We start from the raw sequence: 20102 nt of genomic DNA on the forward strand, positions 1-20102 counted from the left end.
GACGGCGGCGATGTGGGCCTCGCCCACGTGGCGGCTGGCGAGTGGGCGGCTGCGGCGGCGGACGCTGTCCGGCCGGGGCGGACACGTCCGTCGGTGGAGATCTCAGTTTTTTTTTAAAAAAAACTAGGGTTTCGGACGGGGGAAGAAGAGATCCGAATGGAGGGGGTATAAATAGGCATAAGTGGAGCTAGGAGAGTCCAAATGAGGTGCGGTTTTCGCCCACACGATCGTGATCGAACGCCCTAGGACATGGAGTAGAGTTTGGTGGGTTTTTGGGCCAAATTTGGGGGGTGTTGGGTTGCAACACACACGAGGCCTTTTCGGTCCCTCGGTTAACCGTTGGAGTATCAAACGAAGTCCAAATGATACGAAACTTGACAGGCGGTCTACCGGTAGTAAACCAAGGCCGCATGACAAGTCTCGGTCCAATCCGGAAATGTTTAATCCCCACACAAGAAAGAAAGGTAGAAATGACCACCGGAGGAGAACGAAGCGCCGGATTGCAAAACGGACAACGGGGAAAATGCTCGGATGCATGAGACGAACATGTATGCAAATGAAATGCGCATGATGACATGATATGAGATGCATGACACGCAAGCAATGACAATGCAACAACAGCGAATAACTGCACGACACCTGGCACATCGGTCTCGGGGCGTTACACTATCTCCTTAACCTCGATGGATGGCACGACATGTTGGAGTGATTGTCGATATATGACAATGTGTCTGTTTAGTCCATACTTTCTGTATGACAAAACTTTGAGTTATGCGCAGTGAAACTTTATTTGTGATGTAATTAAACCGTCCTCCTCCTCGACTAGCGAAGATCACTCTAGTTAGGGCATTTTGGTTATGATGAACTTTGTTATTTATGCTTATGATATGTTGTTTCTATTTTTGTCAAGTCTGTCTCTTTCTGTTGCTCAACTATATATGTTGCATATCATCTACTCATGTGACGATGCAGGTGCATAGATCATGGATGGTGAAGAAGTGCTACGCCAGGAGTATATATACGATGAGTGGCCGGAGTGTCAGGCCCAGCTGTTGTCGGTTTCCGGTTTCCGAGCGACAGGCAGTAGTTAGTTTAGGTTCACGCTAATGCGAGAGAGGGATACGAACTCATGTACTCAAAGTGATAGCTCTTTTCGCGTATACCATTGTTTAGATGGATGACGATGTATTTGCAAGTAATCAAGGACTTGTATCGCTATTTTCGAGATGATGACGAGAGACCACTTTGTGTTGGATGATGATTATGATGAGACTATTTGTATGTGTATGCTATGATTATATTCGTGGTCTCGCAGGCATTTGTATGTGTATCATGATGACATTTCTACGTGCTAAAGATTCTTCTATAAAGTCTGTTCAAATACAAAACAAATATGCCCAAAAAAAACAAAAAAACCTGTTAAATTAGCAGTAGCGAGTGTATAGAAGTTAGCAGCAGCGCCTCTATAGCAGTAGCGCGTTGCTGCAAAGGGCACTAGAGCTACTAGCAGTAGTGTGCTCCCAGTAAGAGCGCTGCTGCTACACTTGTGTAGCAGTAGTGCCGGTGACAACGCGCTACTGCTATACGTTAGCTGTAGCGCCTTATTAGTAGCGCCCCACCCCGCGCTACTGATACACCTAAAACCCGTGCTGCTGCTAGCCTTTTCCCTAGTAGTGTGAGATCACCTTTTAGGAGCCATCTTTCATTAGATTGTTGCAACCAGAACAACTCTTCATTGACCAGAATATCATTAAGTTCAGTTTGCAAGCACATTTTCTTTTCATACAACTCCGGATCGAGGGGACCCTCTTCTTCCTCCTGCTCAATCTCTTCCAGTTCGGTTTTAATGTGCTTCTTCCTCTTCCTAACATGACCAGAAGTGTGGGAACCCCACCCTTTAAAATATTTTTTAAGCCGTTTCAATTAGATGTTTAGAACATCAATAGGATATGTGGCTCGAACTGGCTATTCCCAAATTCTCTTGGCCGTAGGATAGAATTTTTCATCTCTCAACCAGCTGAGTTCAAACCTGAACTCCCGCTGACGTGGGGTGTCAGGATTCTTCACCCCCGAGGAAAGCAAAAGGGGGTTATGATCAGAAACATCTCTAACCAACTTACGTACCGTAACCAGAGGGAATAAGTCCTCCCATTCAAAACTCATCAAAACTCTGTCCAGTTTTTCTAAGGTAGGGTGTTTTTGGTTATTGGTCCATGTACATGTGTATCTCCCTAAGGCACAGGGAGTTAATAAGGGAGTTGAACTTGTCTACATAAGGGGATCGACTCATAGTTTTATTCTTATCGCCAATCTCTCGTAAGATATTAAAGTCACCTCCCACAATGTAAGGAACCTGAGTGTGCGAGCACATCAAAGCGAGCTCAATGAGAAAGTCATCTTTACTGTCATCATGAGCCGCCCCATAAACTGTTATCATTGCCCAGGTTCATTTGAGCTTGACATCATAAAGGTTCACCTGTAGACAGAATCTACCAGGGGTCCAGGATATCACTTCCAAGGTTTCTTTCCTGACACCACACAGGATACCACCTGCTTTACCAATCGAGGGCACCCAATTCCAATCGAAGTTATTCATACGATCGATCTTCCTAAGGCTTTTAGGAGGGAAGTTTTTTTTCATAGTTTCTTGAAGGAAAATGAAATCTAGGGAATGATCTTTGATAGTGTCAGAGAAGCAGGCACTCATCCCTTTCTTTCTTGCTCCTCTGCAATTCCAGAATAGGCCATTTATTTGATAACATTTGGCTTTTTCCCCTGTTTGGCATTCCTACCAGGAGGCAGGGTAGGGCTACCATATTTATCAGGGACTTTTCTATTCCTTTGACTCCTAGTTACAGGTCTAGAAATAGCAACATTAGTTCTCTTCTCTCTCTTCTTTCTAGACCGAACTACAGTAAAGGGTTCCTCATCTACTTCATTTTCCTCACACCACCTCATACCCAAAGGTGTCTGATCCCCCTTCCCATTAGTTAACAGCAGAGTACTATTCCTCTTATTATTGTTATCCTCCTTCCCATCTAAGGATTCTTTGTTTCTGGCTTTTTCCAGTTCTCTAAGGATGTCAATGCTAGCAAAATCAGTATCAGGTATGTCTACACCCATTTTGACAGCTCTAAGCATTAATTCAGGATCAAACAGAGATTCAAAGGAGTTAGTGTTTTGGGATTTACCTTCCAGATCCCTCTTTTTTGCCGCAGCAGCAACTTTGACATCCACTCGCTCCAAGTTATTCTGCACATTCCTCAAGCTGAAGCGAAGATTCTCTTCAGTAACAAGAGGGGGGGGGGTAGAAATCACCTCGATGTTCATCTCAGGCGACTCCACCCTGTATTCACTGATCACCTTTAAGGCAGAATCATGTTGCCCAACCACCTCCACTACTTTTTCCTTCTCTGTAAATTCACGTTCCATGGTATCAATGAGAAGTGAAGTGTGGAGCGAGTCATCAGATTCAATGCTTTCTTGTGACTCCCAAATCGGGTCAGGAACTTCTCTCTGGGGAATGGAGGAAGATTTCCCTCCAAGCCCAGTCGAAGAGCTGCCCATATTAGCTCCGGTAGTCATTTTCTGCATCTGATTTTTTCCACTGTTCCCATCTGGGTTAGGAGACACTGTTACATCTTTTTTCATCCGGTTCGGGTCCCTCACCAGAACTTGCTCCACCTCATAAAAGAAATCGTAGAAGTGTCCCCCTAGGACCGATTTGGCCACCCTTGGTATAACATCCACATTCCTACATCCAATTTTCACCCTAGCCGAAGCTGGGCGGTGCAAAGTTGCAGAATCTATCTCTAGGGGAACACCCACCAAAGAGGCCACAAAAGCAAGATTCCTCTCACTTCTCTTGTCCAAAGGTACATTGCTGATTTTCACCCAGGCTACCTCCATCAACCCCTTCGATCCTACTGCAGATGACCAAGGGGTAGCATGGATAGTGGCACCACTTGTCTTCAGAATAACAGATTTCACATAACATATTTGAGAAACGGCCCGAGGATTAGGAAACTGCACCACAAATACTCCAGGGCCAATGGCATGAGCCGAGCAACGCCAACCTGTGGCCAAATAGTTAGACAGATCTAGTTCCATCTGCCTGGTCAACGTCTCTCCCTCAACAATTGTAACTATAATGTTGTTCGATCTCTCCTTAAGCTGACTAGCCGTACAGGAATCATGAATATAGTAGAACCCCTGCCCTTTAGCTTGAAAGGCACACATCGGAGCAATACACTCCCAAGGAAGAAAAGCTACGTAGGCTGATGCAAGATGCCCTAGCTTGTTACAACGCTCGCAGAAAACTTGGGGGCATCGAGCAGGAATGTGTTCATGCGATTTGCAAATGGGGCATGGGAGGGGATTTTTGGTAGGAGGCACCTGATTCACATTCTGCTTCCCATGGGGGCGACGAATCGGAGACGAGGTTTGCTGCCCGCTCCCCGTGCCCTCAGAGGCCGCCGCCGCCAGCTTCTTCTCCACCCAGACGCTCCGTCTTGAGGATCATGGCGCTTTGGTGCCGCTGCAGCCTCCCAGCGCGAGTTGTCGTTCGAAGCAGAAGCGGGCACGGACGAAGCAAAGATGGTGCAGTCGTCGCCGCCCTCGGTCCGCTTCCAGGAGAACTTGCTCTTATCTCCATCACGGCCGAATCCGCGGCCGGAATTCCTCCCCGCGCCGCGTCCGGCGCCACGCCCCATGCCGCCTGCATCAGCGCCTTGGCGCCGCTCTCCGGAGTACCCGACACCCTGCATCAGTCGCCATGGGAGGCGAGGCCACCACTTCCGCGAAGGATCTGTGGTCTCCGCCTACCTTGCCTCTCCACCACCCCCAATCGCCTCCAGATCTTGATCTAGGGTTTTTAGCCGCCGTCCACAAGTGAGCGAGGGCGGAGTCTAGGTCAAGGATTTGGTGAGGGGGGGGGGGGGGAATTTATACGCCCATAGCGCGCCCCTGGCTGCGAATGGAGGTTGGGATGCGTGCCCACGTGTCGCGCATCCGCCATGGATGGTGGGGTGCGTGAGGTCGGGCCCGCGTCGTCGTGCAGCCGCACCCCCGTGTACTGATCTGTGTCGTTCCCGTGCACCGCACCAGTCTGTCTCCCACCCACTGCCGCTGATCCCGACGATGAGCACGCCGCCGGCGCGCGGTCCCGGATCCTGGCAAAATGACAAGGGAACGCAACCATATCTCCTATATCGATGGATTCACCCTCGCGAAGGTATCGCGCATCAACCACGACCCCTCGCTCGTCCATGAGCACGAGGCGCAGCGCCTATCGTCGGAGGACGATCTCCCCGTCGGAGAACCCGAGGGCCTGCGTCACGAGATCGGCGGCGAAGGAGACCTGCCATCGCACGTCACGTTCGCAGGACGCCATCCGTGCGTGATGAGAGAGGAGTCTCGTACCTAGGAAGCTTGTGGTTGTCCCGCCTATTTGGGTTTCAGCTGTGGTGCGCTTTTGGATTTCTCCGTGCTAAACTTACATTTTTTGTTGTCAGAGGAAAAATGTGTTTTACTGAATTTGTTTGTTCAAGTGGGCTTCTCTCTGCGTCCCTGTCCTCTTCAGTACGATCTTCCTCTCCTCTTCTCTCGGCATCCCTGCCCTATTCCATGGAACATCTCTGATCTTTGATGACTGGATCGATTCTATATTGTTAATCGTGGATATTTCGATGGATTGATGAGAACTTTCTGTACCGAGGTCTAGTTTGTAAGCATGGCTATGGTTCTGTTCATATATGTGGGTTGTGGGGCCACCCTTGCGGGCCAGCGACCGGCGCTGCGGCAAAGCTCGCTCTGCCCAAGCAGGCTGCCCTCGCGCCCAATCCGTCACTTCTCTTCATTCTCGGCGGGCGACGCGCTCGACGGAGGTGACGGCTGCAGCGTGAAAACGTGTCTGTGAGAGATTTTGCAGTTGCGTTCATTTTGCGGAAAGCCCCCTGAAAAGGCTGAACCTCATAGATGCGATACATGCTGAGCCGAGGTGGCCAGCGGCGCCGAGCTCTTGGCAGGTGTGAGGACGAGGAGGGAGGGAGGGGGTGCAGAGAGGCCCGTGTGCGCAGAAGAGAGAGGGGAAGCGGCGGAGAGGGTTGGGTGAGATTCCGTTGGCATAGCGTAGCGTGGTTGCCCAGGACCTAGGTCTCCTTCATCTTTTATTATCCGAGTTGTAACCGAGCGTTCATACAAGTTCAAGCATGATGTTCCTTCTTGTTCCTCTTTGTCAAGCCCTAAAGAAAGTTACTCCTATGTGATTTTGGAGCTTGTTCATTTGATCCTTGTGTGTGGTGTGGCTATTATTAAGAGATCATCTCACGTTGCCAATTTACACTTCTCCCCGAACATCACATTCTAGTTAATTTTCTTTCTTTCTAATCGTCCGAATTTACGATCCAGCAGGTGATGCCGTATTAGGGACAGTGAATCATCACATTCACATTTCCTTGGATCTCCCAGCTCATGCCACGATCGATGCCAGGAGCCCTGCTTACACTTTGCAGCTGCCGGGAAGCCCTGGCCATGGCCCTGTGTCTGGGTTGCAGCATAAGGTGGGGACTGAGAGCCCGATCCGGCATGCCATTGCTTCGCCTACAACAACGGTATCCTCCCCAAGCCCTGTGAGGAACATCCTAAAATCTATGCATCAGTTGGCACTAGGAGGCCTACCGAGAACCGTAGGGGCTGAACTCGACACACCGCTAACACCGGTGTGCATGATGCCAGCAGATCCTCTTGTCAATGCAAACACATCAAAGGCATCAAGGTTGTCGTCCATGGTGAGCGGTCGGGAGCACGCGCGGGCGGAAGGATATTTGAGAAGTGGAGGAAAATGATGGAGGCTTTGCTACTCACTGGCGGCCCAGGTGGAGTAGTTGGCGCGCGGCGCGTGGCCGTCTCGTCTTTGAACCGACACAAATCAAACTTAAAATTGAGCTGAGAATGGGTCGGAAGGTGGACGAAAAATAGACGCTCGTCCGTTTGGGTTGGTGCATTGGGCCATCTTTTCTATCCGCCGCGACCTGAAGGGACACGCGCGGGCAAAATGGGTCGCCGCGTCTCATACTCTCTCCGTAGCGTTTTTTGACACTACAATACGTTATTTTGATAGGCATTGGGCCATCTCCACATCCCATCTTGTCCGGGTGCGTCCGTTCGGGGTAGAACGGACGCGCGGCCCAACGCGCGGCTTCAAACGGACAAATGTCTGGTATCCGTCCTTTTTCGACCCATCTCCGGCCCAAACTTGTGCCGAGTTTGGGGTGAAACGGACATTGAGCGGACGGGCTCGCCACACGCCCTTGTCCCCCCGTGGCCCGCCTGTCGGGGACACAAGTAGTCCCATTCGATTCCAACGCCTCCATCCCCCTCCCCCGCCCCGCCCCGCCGACGGCGCCGCACTATTCTCCGGCCGCCTTCTCCACGCAGCCCCCGGCCGTCCATAGCCAACCACGCCTCGACATGGCCGCCACCATGCCCGCGCTTTCGCCGTAGTTTAGGCCGTCGATCGGAGGAGGTTTGGCCGTCGTCGTCGTAGACAGCGGCAGAGGGGACACGCCCGCAGGCGACCTACCACGGCGGCCACGACAGCTTCCGACGAGTGCTCCAGAGCGGCCAGTAGACGGTATATAGTTGATGGTATATATCATCAGTGGTCAACTTTTGTGAAGACAATCTCGAAGCCCCAAGGTGAGAAGAGAAAGAGATTTGCCCAAATGCAAGAGAGTGCTAGAAAGGATATGGAACGTGCTTTTGGTGTGCTTCAATCCCGATGGGGTATCGTTCGATACCCTGCACTGTCATGGGATGAAAGGAAGCTTTGGGAGGTGATGACTGCTTGTGTGATCATGCACAACATGATCGTCGATGACGAGCGTGATGACAGTATCTTTGACCAAGGATTTGATTTTCAAGGTGACAATGTTGAGCCCCTGCACCAAGAACCGGCCACGTTTGATCAGTTTGTCTAGTTTCATTGTGAGCTGCGTGATTGGCACTCATTTGGATCTTCAAAATGACTTGGTTGAGCACGTGTGGGATCATATTGGCAACCAATAGATGTATTGGTTCATTTTATGTTCATTCAAGACAATTTTGATTTGGTTGTAAAACTATTTTTATTAGAGACAACTTCGATTGGGTTGTAAAACTATTTTAATTTTCAAACAATTAATATCTGGACATGCAAACTTGTTTTGATATGAAAATATGGGCATTTTTAGGCCCTGGCGGACGAGATGGGGCAAACGGATGCGGCCGCGCGCTGGGCGCACGACCACCGCATCCCAGGACAGGCCTGGACACGATCCCATTGCCCTACCTAAACGGACATAATCTGGTAAAAACGGACGTCCGTTTGGGGTCGGTGGAGTTGGCCTTAGACACGTGACCTGTTTCGGAGCACATTTCCTTTGCTGACTGTCCACTGTTTTTTTGGATGGTCAGATTTCCAAGTGACCAAGTCGGACCGAGATCCAGGGCCTCGCCAGAGGCGGGTCACGGAGTGCCTTGCCCCCCTACATCCATCGTCCAAATCAATCCTACAGCTGGCAGCATTTCACATCCAGTCAAAGCGACTCAATACAAGGGAAAACTACGCCGGCTGCCGGACACATTCACGCGGGCAGGGGAAATCTACGCGGGCTGGTGCATCGGCCGCCGCCGCCGCTGCCGCTCGGCCGCTGCGTCCGCCGCCTCCGCTCTCCCGCCGCGCCCGCCGCCTCCGCTCTCGGCCCCGCCACCCTCTTTCTGGCCCGCCCCCGCTCCCGTCGCCATCTCTCCGCCCCGCCGCCGCAGGAAATAGAGTGGATCGAGCTCCAGCCGCGGCCACTGAAGAAAACGGCGTCGACAGGTTCCTCCGTCGTCACTCAGGCTCCTCCACCCCCTCCCCCCTCCGACGGGCTCCAACGGCTCCCTCCATCCATTCCCGCGGCTCCCCTGCAGTGGCCATTGAGCTCCAGGCCCACTCAAACAGGTAGTCGTCTTTGCTATTTAGCTGATTTTTTTATGTGCTGGGTGAAATTGATGTGTGTACTGTCCCATTTAACAGAATTGTTGCTGATTGGGCTGCGGAGTTGTGCAATTTGACAAGATTTTAGTGTTGTGAGTGTTGTGCATTTGCAAGTGTTGTGCAATGGGTGAAATTGATAAGGGAATACCTCAAGTTGGTATGAGGTTCAGAAATGTAGATGAAGCTTGGGTGTTTTGGGTTGCATATGGTGGCCGTGCAGGGTTTGATGTGAGGAAGAGAAACAAGCATGTAAGCAAGTTTGATGGTGAAGTGACTTCATGCAGATTTGTTTGTTCCAATGAGGGTCTTAGCAAAAAAGGGGTAACACTGGATCATGTGCCAAAGCGTATTAGAGCTGAAACAAGAACAGATTGCAAAGCCCGGATGACTATAACATTGGATCGAGTGGGGGAAAATTATGAAGTCACAGATATTGTGCTAGAACACAATCATTACCTCCAATTGCCACAAACTTGTCACTTGATGGCATCACAAAGGAAGATTTCCGAAGTACAAGCTTTTGAAATAGAAGCCGCTGATGACTCTGGAATCATGCCAAAAGCTGCACATGAGCTTGCTTGTCGTCAAGTTGGTGGACCACTTAACCTCGGCTACACTTGTGTTGACCAAAAGAATCATTTGCGAAGCAAGCGGCAGAGAGAGTTGGCTTTTGGACAGGCTGGTAGTATGTTGAAGTACTTCCATGACAAAATCATTGAGAACCCATCTTTCCAATATGCTTTGCAGTTGGACTGCGAGGAGCATATAACCAACATATTCTGGGCTGATGCTAAAATGGTTCTTGACTATGCACACTTTGGCGATGTTGTCACATTCGATACCACTTTTGGCACAAACAAAGAATATAGGCCATTTGGTGTTTTTCTTGGACTCAATCAGTTTAGAGAAACCACCATTTTTGGTGCTGCATTGCTATTTGATGAAACATGTGACTCATTTACATGGCTTTTTGAGACTTTTCTAGCTGCACATAATGGGAAGCAACCTAGAACTATTTATATGGATCAAGATGCAGCAATGGGAAAAGCTATAGGAAAAGTCTTCACGGAATCATATCATGGATTGTGCACCTTTCATATAATGCAAAATGCTGTCAAGCATTTATCACCATTGAAGGGTGAAGAAAAAGATGAAGGGAAAGAGAAAGATGAAGGGAAAGATAAAGATGATGGGAAAGATGAAGATGATGGGAAAGATGAAGATGAGGATGAAGATGAGGAGTCTCATATTCTCACCGATTTTAGTGAATGTATGTATGGCTATGAGGACAAAACAGAATTTCAGGAAGCATTTGACAATATGAGGCATAAAGTGCACAAGCAAACTTGGTTAGATAGTATCTACAAGTTGAAAGAAAAATGGGCTGAATATTATATGAGAGATGTGTTTAGTTTGGGAGTGAGAAGTACACAACTTAGTGAAAGCTTCAACAATTCATTGAAAAACCATTTGAAATCAGATTTCCATATTATTCGGTTCTTGATGCATTTTGAGAGGACAGTGGAAGTAAAAATAAGAAAGGAATTGCAATCTGAATTTGATGCAAGGAAGAAATTGCCAAGAATCAAGATGCACACAGCTATGTTGGTGCTAGCAAGCAAAGAGTACACTCCAGTTATTTTTGAAGCTTTCCAAAGTGAATATGAAAGATCCATGGCTGCATGCACTAGATCATTGGATGGGCATAACAAATTTGCAGTTGCTATTGGGAGTTTGTATGGTGATTTAAAATTCGAAGAGGAGCGCGTAGTGATTGGTGATCCTCTGACCCAAACAGCTTCATGTAGTTGTGAAATGTTCAATAGGACGGGAATATTGTGTGGACATGGTCTCAAAGTGCTTGATTTGATGAATATAAAAGTATTGCCATCACATTATTTCTTAAAAAGATGGACTAGAGAAGCACGCAATGGAACCTCTTAACTGAATGTCCTTGTATTTAAAATGGCTTGGGTTTTCCTTTTTGCTTGATGTTTCCTAAGCTGAACCGAAGTGTTTTTGCTTGCTAAATTAAACTGTATTTTGTTACGTTGTTTACAGCCTTGTAAGACTGTTGTTTTGTCAAACTCTTGCTGTTTTGATAGACTGAACTGCGTGTTAACTGAATTTATGTTCTGCTCTGTTCTTTGCATGAAGTGCCTCTGTTTCCTCTGTTTCCCCTGCCAGTTATTGCTGTTTCCCCTGCCAGTTATTGCTGTTCTGTGTACAGGTGGGTATTTTGACTGTGAGTTGCTGCTGGCCGTAGGATCAACATGGACGCTGGATGGTAGGGGGCAAGGCGCGCGGTGACTTGACTACAGCGAGGCACAGGATCTCAGTCCGACCAAGTCCAAAGAAGACTGATCCCGTTCATACTAGTGCAAGAACCGAGCTGTCTCTACTGAAGTGACAAGTCATGGCAGCAGGTACTCGTAGGCTGGTAGTAGCCTTTTTGCTTGGCACGGTGCCGGAGTAAAGACATATTAGTAGGCTCCCCTGCCATGCAGAAGCAGGCTGCCTCCTATGTTCTTCTTCCTTCCATAAGAAGGAGCTCCTATCCATCCATCCACACCAGCGACTCAAACTCAAATCTCCGACGCCCCGAAGGAACCTTGATGAGCGCCCTAGGCTCGACGGAGATGCGCGCTTGCCAACTCCCGGCGGCGGTGGAGTTGGAGCTGGCGCAGCTCGAGAGGCGGCACGACCAGCGAGCGGACCCTCTGGCGCAGCGCCGGCTCGCGGAGCTCGGCGAGGCGGCGGCCGTGCGGGTGCTGCAGAGGATCGGGCGGTCCAGGCAGCCGGTGCAGAATCTGTCCGCCTACATCCAGTGGGTGATGAAGCACGACTCAGAGGAGCGCGCCGCCGCCGGCGGCTCCGTGCCGTCACAGCGAGGAGGTGCGAACACTGCCTCTCTCTCTTCCTCTGCTTGTGTGTTGGATTGGATGATTGATTTTTATTTGCATAATCAAGAACTGGGTTAGTACGAGTAGGACTACCGGTGCAAGGCATTGCTATTTTTCTTCTTCTTTCAAGAACGGGTCGCTCGATTTCGGGAGTCGATCGATTTGGATAGAAATAGGCTGAGAGGAGTAAAGGAGTAAGCAGAAGCAGACGGAGACGAGGAAGGACTAGTACATTTATTTTAGTTTTGTACTAACTGGAGCAGTAGTTCTCACTACGGCGATTCGGGGAAGGTTTGAGCTTTTTGTTTGGCAAAAGAAAGACTATTGAAGATGGAGTAGGGAATCCATTCGTCATCCGGCAGAAGATAGGCCCGGTTGTAGAGGGGAGGCGGGGGTGTGCTGAACATTAGGTTAGCGGGGTGTGGCTGTGGCTGTGGCGGCGGGGTTAGGGTAGCCGGCGGCGCCGAGCTCTTGGCAGTTGTGAGGGCGAGGAAGGAGGGAGGGGGTGCAGAGAAGCAGTTGGTGAGTACAGCGCAGAAGAGGGAGGGCCGGGTGAGATTCCGTTTGTATTAGCGTCGCGTGGTAGCGCGCGTCTCCTTCATCTTTTACTTCAGCTGTAACCGAGGATTCCAGTTCAGTTCAAGCATGATGTTCCTTGTTGTTCCTCTTTGTCTGTCAAGCCCTACAGAAAGTTATGTGATTTCGGAGCATGATGTTCCTCCTTGATCCGTGTGTGTGGTGTGGCTATTTGTTAAGAGAGTACTAGTACCTCACATGCCAATTTACACTTCTCCCCGAACATCACATTCAAGTTAATTTTCTTTCTTTCTAATCGTCTGAATTCATGATCAAGCAGGTGATGCTGTATTGGGGACGGTGAATCATCACATTCACATTTCCTTGGATCTCCCAATCCATGCCACGATCAATGCCGGGAGCCCTGCCCGATCGACGCATTACAGTTTGCAGCTGCCAGGAAGCCCTGGCCATGGCCCTGTGTCTGGGTTGCAGCATCAGGTGGGGACTGAGAGCCTGGTCCGGCATGCCATTGCTTCGCCTACAACAACGGTGTCCTCCCCAAGCCCTGTGAGGAACATTGTAAAATCTCTGCATCAGTTGGCACTGGGAGGCCTACCGAGAACCGTAGGGGCTGAACTCGCTACACCGCCAACACCGGTGCACATGATGCCAGCAGACCCTCTTGTCAATGCAAACACATCAAAGGCAACAGCGAACCTGCACATGACCATGATGGCGCTTGGGGAGCTAGAGTTCGACAAGGTTTTCTTGATATATGTGTACCTTGGCCGGTAAATCTCGTTTAGTCCTTCCTGCTTCCAGCTTTTGCAAATTATGTTCTGGGTCTGTGTTATATTTTTGCTAACCTGTCCTGCCTTTCTTTTATAGCAACAAGACAGAAGATGTGTGTGAATTACGAGAAGATTATATTAGGTCACTGCCTTCACTTTCAATGAAAGATTCTGAACCAGAAATTTGGCACAGATTTGGTCACAAGTTTGTAGCCGAATCAGATAGAAGGAAGGTTGTACTATATTTGAACTTGCTCTTGTTCATTACTATCTGTTATATTTGCTCATGGCTGCAGCCAACATATAATACTTTTTAGTAGCTTATGATTTCTCAGGTTTCAAGTTCATAATCTGGAACATAGACATTTGTAGGATTTTCTTCCCATGATGTTCCACATATTTAATTTTGTCAAATACTAGTATTGTTTGGTTAATTTACTTGATACCCAAGAATAGGATCACTAACTACTGCTAGTACCAAGCTGTCATCTCTATATGAAGAACTGATATTAGGATCACAAGTTTTCACTTTGCACTACCGCACCAGGTATTTTCTTCCCAAGTTTCGAGGAAAGTACGCTTTGCTTACCAAATATATCTCTGTTTCATGAAAACACAATTTTATGAAATTTCTAGGGAAACAAAATAAATCAACAGTATAATTATAACCCTTGTCACAGCTTGAATAATGTTCCTATCTGCAAGCTATTATGCATGTCCCGCAACTTGCTGTAGATTCAACTAGTAGTATATGTATACCCCAGTGTTGTTTACTATCTGAATGTGAAATTTGTCGTCCCTGTTCAGATAAGTCAAGTATATTTGCCTACCCCAACTTGTTTGGGACTAAAGGCTTTGTTGTTGTTGTATGTTTTTTGTTTTCAGTATAGTACCTGCACTTGTCTTATGGAATTGTTGTTCAACTGATACTTGCAGAACCTTGACTGGGGGGATTCAAGTAAGGCAAGAGTGTATCATTGCTGTTTGGAGATAGCAGATGGCTCCGTGGTTACCATCTTTAAGGTTTAAAAGTTCCTTAGTCTTCCTGTCGTGGAAATTTTCATATTTACTCTTTCCTCTGATCTTTTCATATCTCCTAGTGGAATATTTCGTTGGTGCCCCACTGCCCATGTACTACACCAAATATACCCAAACTATGTACCTGCAAACATTTCCTATTGAATTTCATTGCCGTGATGTATTCTTTAACATGGATATGGCATGCCACTCCGCGATATATGGAAACTGTGTACTGGTATCCATACTCTTGTTGATTAATTTTATAGCTGAATGTTGAATGGTCAACATTCAGTATTCATCGTAGGCCAAGTTTGAATGTATTTTTTTCTCTAATGTTGGAATATTATATGGAGAATATCTGTAGTTAGTTAGTTACCTATATGATAAAGGCAAGTGCAGCTTGCCTTGAATTGCAGTAGATAAGTCCTGATTGTTGTGACTGTCCAGTGGACACCATCATTACAATGACTTCGTTCTTATTTGTTTTCTACAACTTATAACCTCTTGTTTGATCGCGGGCCCTCCGCCGCCTCTGCCTCCGCGCCGCCGGCGCCCCTCCCCGCCCCCTCCCCGCCGGCCTCTCCGGCCGCGGCCCCGCTGCCGTCCTCCGCGCCGGTCGCCCCGGCGGCTCCCTTCCGGTGGGCTGACTGCGTGGAGGACGCGCCGTTCCCCCTCCCCCCTCTCCCCCGGCTCCCTCCACCCCCCGCTCCTCCCGCCGGCCCGTCCTGCCCCACCGGCTGGCTAGCTCAGCCCCCCACGTGAGGGGCTCTGCTCCCGGCAGGCGGGCGCCGCCGCCGGCCCCCTCGGCGCCCCGGAGCCCGGCTCGGGTGCCGCCCCCCCAAGGTGTGGCCTTGGCCGGTAGGGCTCTCCGCCGCCGCCGTGTGCTGGCCTGGGGCATGGCCGGGCGCGCCGATCGGGGCCCCGCCCGCTCCTCCTGGCGCCGGCCGGCGGTGGGGGTGTTGGGGAACGTAGTAATTTCAAAAAATTTCCTACGCACACGCAAGATCATGTGATGCATAGCAACGAGGGGGAGAGTATTGTCTACGTACCCAACACAGACCGACCGCGGAAGCGATGACACGACGTGGAGGAAGTAGTCGTACGTCTTCACGATCCAACCGATCAAGCACCGAAACTACGGCACCTCCGAGTTCGAGCACACGTTCAGCTCGATGACGATCCCCGGACTCCGATCCAGCAAAGTGTCGGGGAAGAGTTCCGTCAGCACGACGGCGTGGTGACGATCTTGATGTACTACAGCAGCAGGGCTTCGCCTAAACTCCGCTACAGTATTATCGAGGTATATGGTGGCAGGGGGCACCGCACACGGCTAAGGAATAGATCACGTGGATCAACTTGTGTGTCTTGAGGTGCCCCCTGCCTCCGTATATAAAGGAGCCAAGGGGGAGGGCTGGCCGGCCAAGGAGGGGAGGCGCAGGAGAGTCCTACTCCCAGAGGGAGTAGGATTCCTCCCCCCAATCCTAGTCCAACTAGGATTCCTTGGAGGGGAAGGGAGAGAGGGGGGCCGGCCACCTTCTCCTAGTCCTAATAGGACTAGGGGAGGGGGAAGTGGCGCAGCCACCTTGGGCTGCCCCTTTCTCCTTTCCACTAAGGCCCATGAAGGCCCATATGGCTCCCGGGGGGTTCCGGTAACCCTCCCGGTAACCCGGTAAAATCCCGATTTCACCCGGAACACTTCCGATGTCCAAACATAGGCTTCCAATATATCAATCTTTACGTCTCGACCATTTCGAGACTCCTCGTCATGTCCGTGATCACATCTGGGACTCCGAACAACCTTCGGTACATCAAAACTCATAAACTCATAATATAACTGTCATCGAAACCTTAAGCGTGCGGACCCTACGGGTTCGAGAACAATGTAGACATGACCGAGACACGTCTCCGGTCAATAACCAATAGCGGGACCTGGATGTCCATATTGGCTCCTACATATTCTACGAAGATCTTTATCGGTCAGACCGCATAACAACATACGTTGTTCCCTTTGTCATCGGTATGTTACTTGCCCGAGATTCGATCGTCGGTATCCAATACCTAGTTCAATCTCGTTACCGGCAAGTCTCTTTACTCGTTCCGTAATACATCATCTCACAACTAACATATTAGTTGTAATGCTTGCAAGGCTTATGTGATGTGTATTACCGAGAGGGCCCAGAGATACCTCTCCGACAATCGGAGTGACAAATCCTAATCTCGAAATACGCCAACCCAACATCTACCTTTGGAGACACCTGTAATGCTCCTTTATAATCACCCAGTTACGTTGTGACGTTTGGTAGCACCCAAAGTGTTCCTCCGGCAAACGGGAGTTGCATAATCTCATAGTCATAGGAACATGTATAAGTCATGAAGAAAGCAGTAGCAACATACTAAACGATCGTGTGCTAAGCTAATGGAATGGGTCATGTCAATCAGATCATTCGACTAATGATGTGACCTCGTTAATCAAATAACAACTCTTTGTCCATGGTTAGGAAACATAACCATCTTTGATTAACGAGCTAGTCAAGTAGAGGCATACTAGTGACACTTTGTTTGTCTATGTATTCACACATGTATTATGTTTCCGGTTAATACAATTCTAGCATGAATAATAAACATTTATCATGATTATGAGGAAATAAATAATAACTTTATTATTGCCTCTAGGGCATATTTCCTTCAGTCTCCCACTTGCACTAGAGTCAATAATCTAGATTACATTGTAATGATTCTAACACCCATGGAGCTTTGGTGCTGATCATGTTTTGCTCGTGGAAGAGGCTTAGTCAACGGGTCTGCAACATTCAGATCCGTATGTATCTTGCAAATCTCTATGTCTCCCACCTGGACTAGATCCTGGATGGAGTTGAAGCGTCTCTTGATGTGTTTGGTCCTTTTAGGTGTGAGACATACGGGATCTAGTCCAGGTGGGAGACATAGAGATTTGCAAGATACATACGGATCTGAATGTTGCAGACCCGTTGACTAAGCCTCTTCCACGAGCAAAACATGATCAGCACCAAAGCTCCATGGGTGTTAGAATCATTACAATGTAATCTAGATTATTGACTCTAGTGCAAGTGGGAGACTGAAGGAAATATGCCCTAGAGGCAATAATAAAGTTATTATTTATTTCCTCATAATCATGATAAATGTTTATTATTCATGCTAGAATTGTATTAACCGGAAACATAATACATGTGTGAATACATAGACAAACAAAGTGTCACTAGTATGCCTCTACTTGACTAGCTCGTTAATCAAAGATGGTTATGTTTCCTAACCATGGACAAAGAGTTGTTATTTGATTAACGAGGTCACATCATTAGTCGAATGATCTGATTGACATGACCCATTCCATTAGCTTAGCACACGATCGTTTAGTATGTTGCTACTGCTTTCTTCATGACTTATACATGTTCCTATGACTATGAGATTATGCAACTCCCGTTTGCCGGAGGAACACTTTGGGTGCTACCAAACGTCACAACGTAACTGGGTGATTATAAAGGAGCATTACAGGTGTCTCCAAAGGTAGATGTTGGGTTGGCGTATTTCGAGATTAGGATTTGTCACTCCGTATGACGGAGAGGTATCACTGGGCCCACTCGGTAATGCATCATCATAATGAGCTCAGAGTGACCAAGTGTCTGGTCACAGGATCATGCATTACGGTATGAGTAAAGTGACTTGCCGGTAACGAGATTGAACGAGGTATTGGGATACCGACGATCGAATCTCGGGCAAGTAACATATCGATAGACAAAGGGAATAGCGTACGGGGTTGATTGAATCCTCGACATCGTGGTTCATCCGATGAGATCATCGTGGAGCATGTGGGAGCCAACATGGGTATCCAGATCCCGCTGTTGGTTATTGACCGGAGAGTCGTCTCGGTCATGTCTGCTTGTCTCCCGAACCCGTAGGGTCTACACACTTAAGGTTCAGTTACGCTAGGGTTGTAGGGATATGTATATGCAGTAACCCGAATGTTGTTCGGAGTCCCGGATGAGATCCCGGACGTCACGAGGAGTTCCGAAATGGTCCGGAGGTAAAGATTTATATATGGGAAGTCCTGTTTCGGGCATCGGGACAAGTTTCGGGGTTATCGGTATTGTACCGGGACCACCGGAAGGGTCCCGGGGGTCCACCGGGTGGGTCCACCTGTCCCGGGGGGGCCACATGGGCTGTAAGGGGGTGTGCCTTGGCCTAATGGGCCAAGGGCACCAGCCCCACATAGGCCCATGCGCCTAGGGTTTAGAGGGGGAAGAGTCCTAGGAGGGGAAGGCACCTCCTAGGTGCCTTGGGGGGGAGGGAAACCCCCCTTGGCCGCCGCACCCCCTAGGAGATTGGATCTCCTAGGGCCGGTCGCCCCCCTTGGCCCTCCTATATATAGTGGGGGAGAGGAGGGACTTCATACCTGAACGCCTTGGCCTTTGGTTGCCTCCTTCTCCCTCCCCAACACCTCCTCCACCTCCATAGTGCTTAGCGAAGCTCTGCCAGAGTACTGCAGCTCCATCAACACCACGCCGTCGTGCTGCTGCTGGTGCCATCTCCCTCAACCTCTCCTCCCTCCCTTGCTGGATCAAGAAGGAGGAGACGTGGCTGTTCCGTACGTGTGTTGAACGCGGAGGTGCCGTCCGTTCGGCGCTGGTCATCGGTGATTTGGATCACGTCGAGTACGACTACATCATCACCGTTCTTTTGAACGCTTCCGCTCGCGATCTACAAAGGTATGTAGATGCATCTAATCACTCGTTGCTAGATGAACTCCTAGATGATCTTGGTGAGACGAGTAGGAAATTTTTTGTTTTCTGCAACGTTCCCCAACAGTGGCATCATGAGCTAGGTCTATGCGTAGTTCTTCTTGCGCGAGTAGAACACAATTTGTTGTGGGCGTAGATTTGTCAACTTTCTTGCCGTTACTAGTCCTTTCTTGCTTCAGCGGTATTGTGGGATGAAGCGGCCCGGACCAACCTTACACGTACGCTTACGTGAGACCGGTTCCACCGACTAACATGCACTAGTTGCATAAGGTGGCTGGCGGGTGTCTGTCTCTCCCATTTTAGTTGGAGCGGAATCGATGAACAAGGTCCTTATGAAGGGTAAATAGAATTTGACAAATCACGTTGTGGCTTTAACATAGGTAAGAAGACGTTCTTGCTAGAACCCTAATTCAGCCACGTAAAACTTGCAACAACAATTAGAGGACGTCTAACTTGTTTTTGCAGCAAGTGGTTTGTGATATGATATGGCCAAAGTTGTGATGAATGATGAATGATCTATATGTGATGTATGAGATGTTCATGCTATTGTAATAGGATTCACGACTTGCATGTCGATGAGTATGACAACCGGCAGGAGCCATAGGAGTTGTCTTTATTCTTTTAATGACCTGCGTGTCATCGAGAAACGCCATGTAAATTACTTTACTTTATTGCTAAACGCGTTAGCCATAGTAGTAGAAGTAATAGTTGGCGAGCAACTTCATGGAGACACGATGATGGAGATCATGATGATGGAGATCATGGTGTCAAGCCGGTGACAAGATGATCATGGAGCCCCAAGATGGAGATCAAAGGAGCTGTGTGATAATGGCCATATCATGTCACATTTATTATTTGATTGCATGTGATGTTTATCATGTTTTGCATCTTGTTTACTTAGAACGACGGTAGTAAATAAGATGATCCCTCACAATAATTTCAAGAAGTGTTCCCCCTAACTGTGCACCGTTGCGACAGTTCGCTGTTTCAAAACATCACGTGATGATCGGGTGTTTTATTCAGACGTTCACATACAACGGGTGTAAGACAGATTTACACATGCAAACACTTAGGTTGA

The 20102-nt window shown here is 48.7% G+C and overlaps 1 protein-coding gene across 1 annotated transcript in view; it reads left to right on the top strand.

The window, feature by feature from the left end:
* The first annotated feature begins 11499 nt into the window (after nucleotides 1-11499).
* The window catches only part of LOC123069192 (probable RNA-dependent RNA polymerase 3), a 30564-nt gene continuing 21961 nt past the window's right edge, over nucleotides 11500-20102 (top strand). Inside the window, exons 1-4 of the mRNA XM_044491977.1 lie at nucleotides 11500-11914; nucleotides 12779-13232; nucleotides 13330-13465; nucleotides 14169-14255. Of these exons, the coding sequence (XP_044347912.1) occupies nucleotides 11521-11914; nucleotides 12779-13232; nucleotides 13330-13465; nucleotides 14169-14255 (1071 nt within the window). The 5' untranslated portion in view covers nucleotides 11500-11520. The remainder of the gene's footprint in view (nucleotides 11915-12778; nucleotides 13233-13329; nucleotides 13466-14168; nucleotides 14256-20102) is intronic.

This window comes from Triticum aestivum, chromosome 3B (genome assembly GCF_018294505.1).
Source record: "Triticum aestivum cultivar Chinese Spring chromosome 3B, IWGSC CS RefSeq v2.1, whole genome shotgun sequence".
Lineage (NCBI taxonomy): Eukaryota > Viridiplantae > Streptophyta > Magnoliopsida > Poales > Poaceae > Triticum > Triticum aestivum.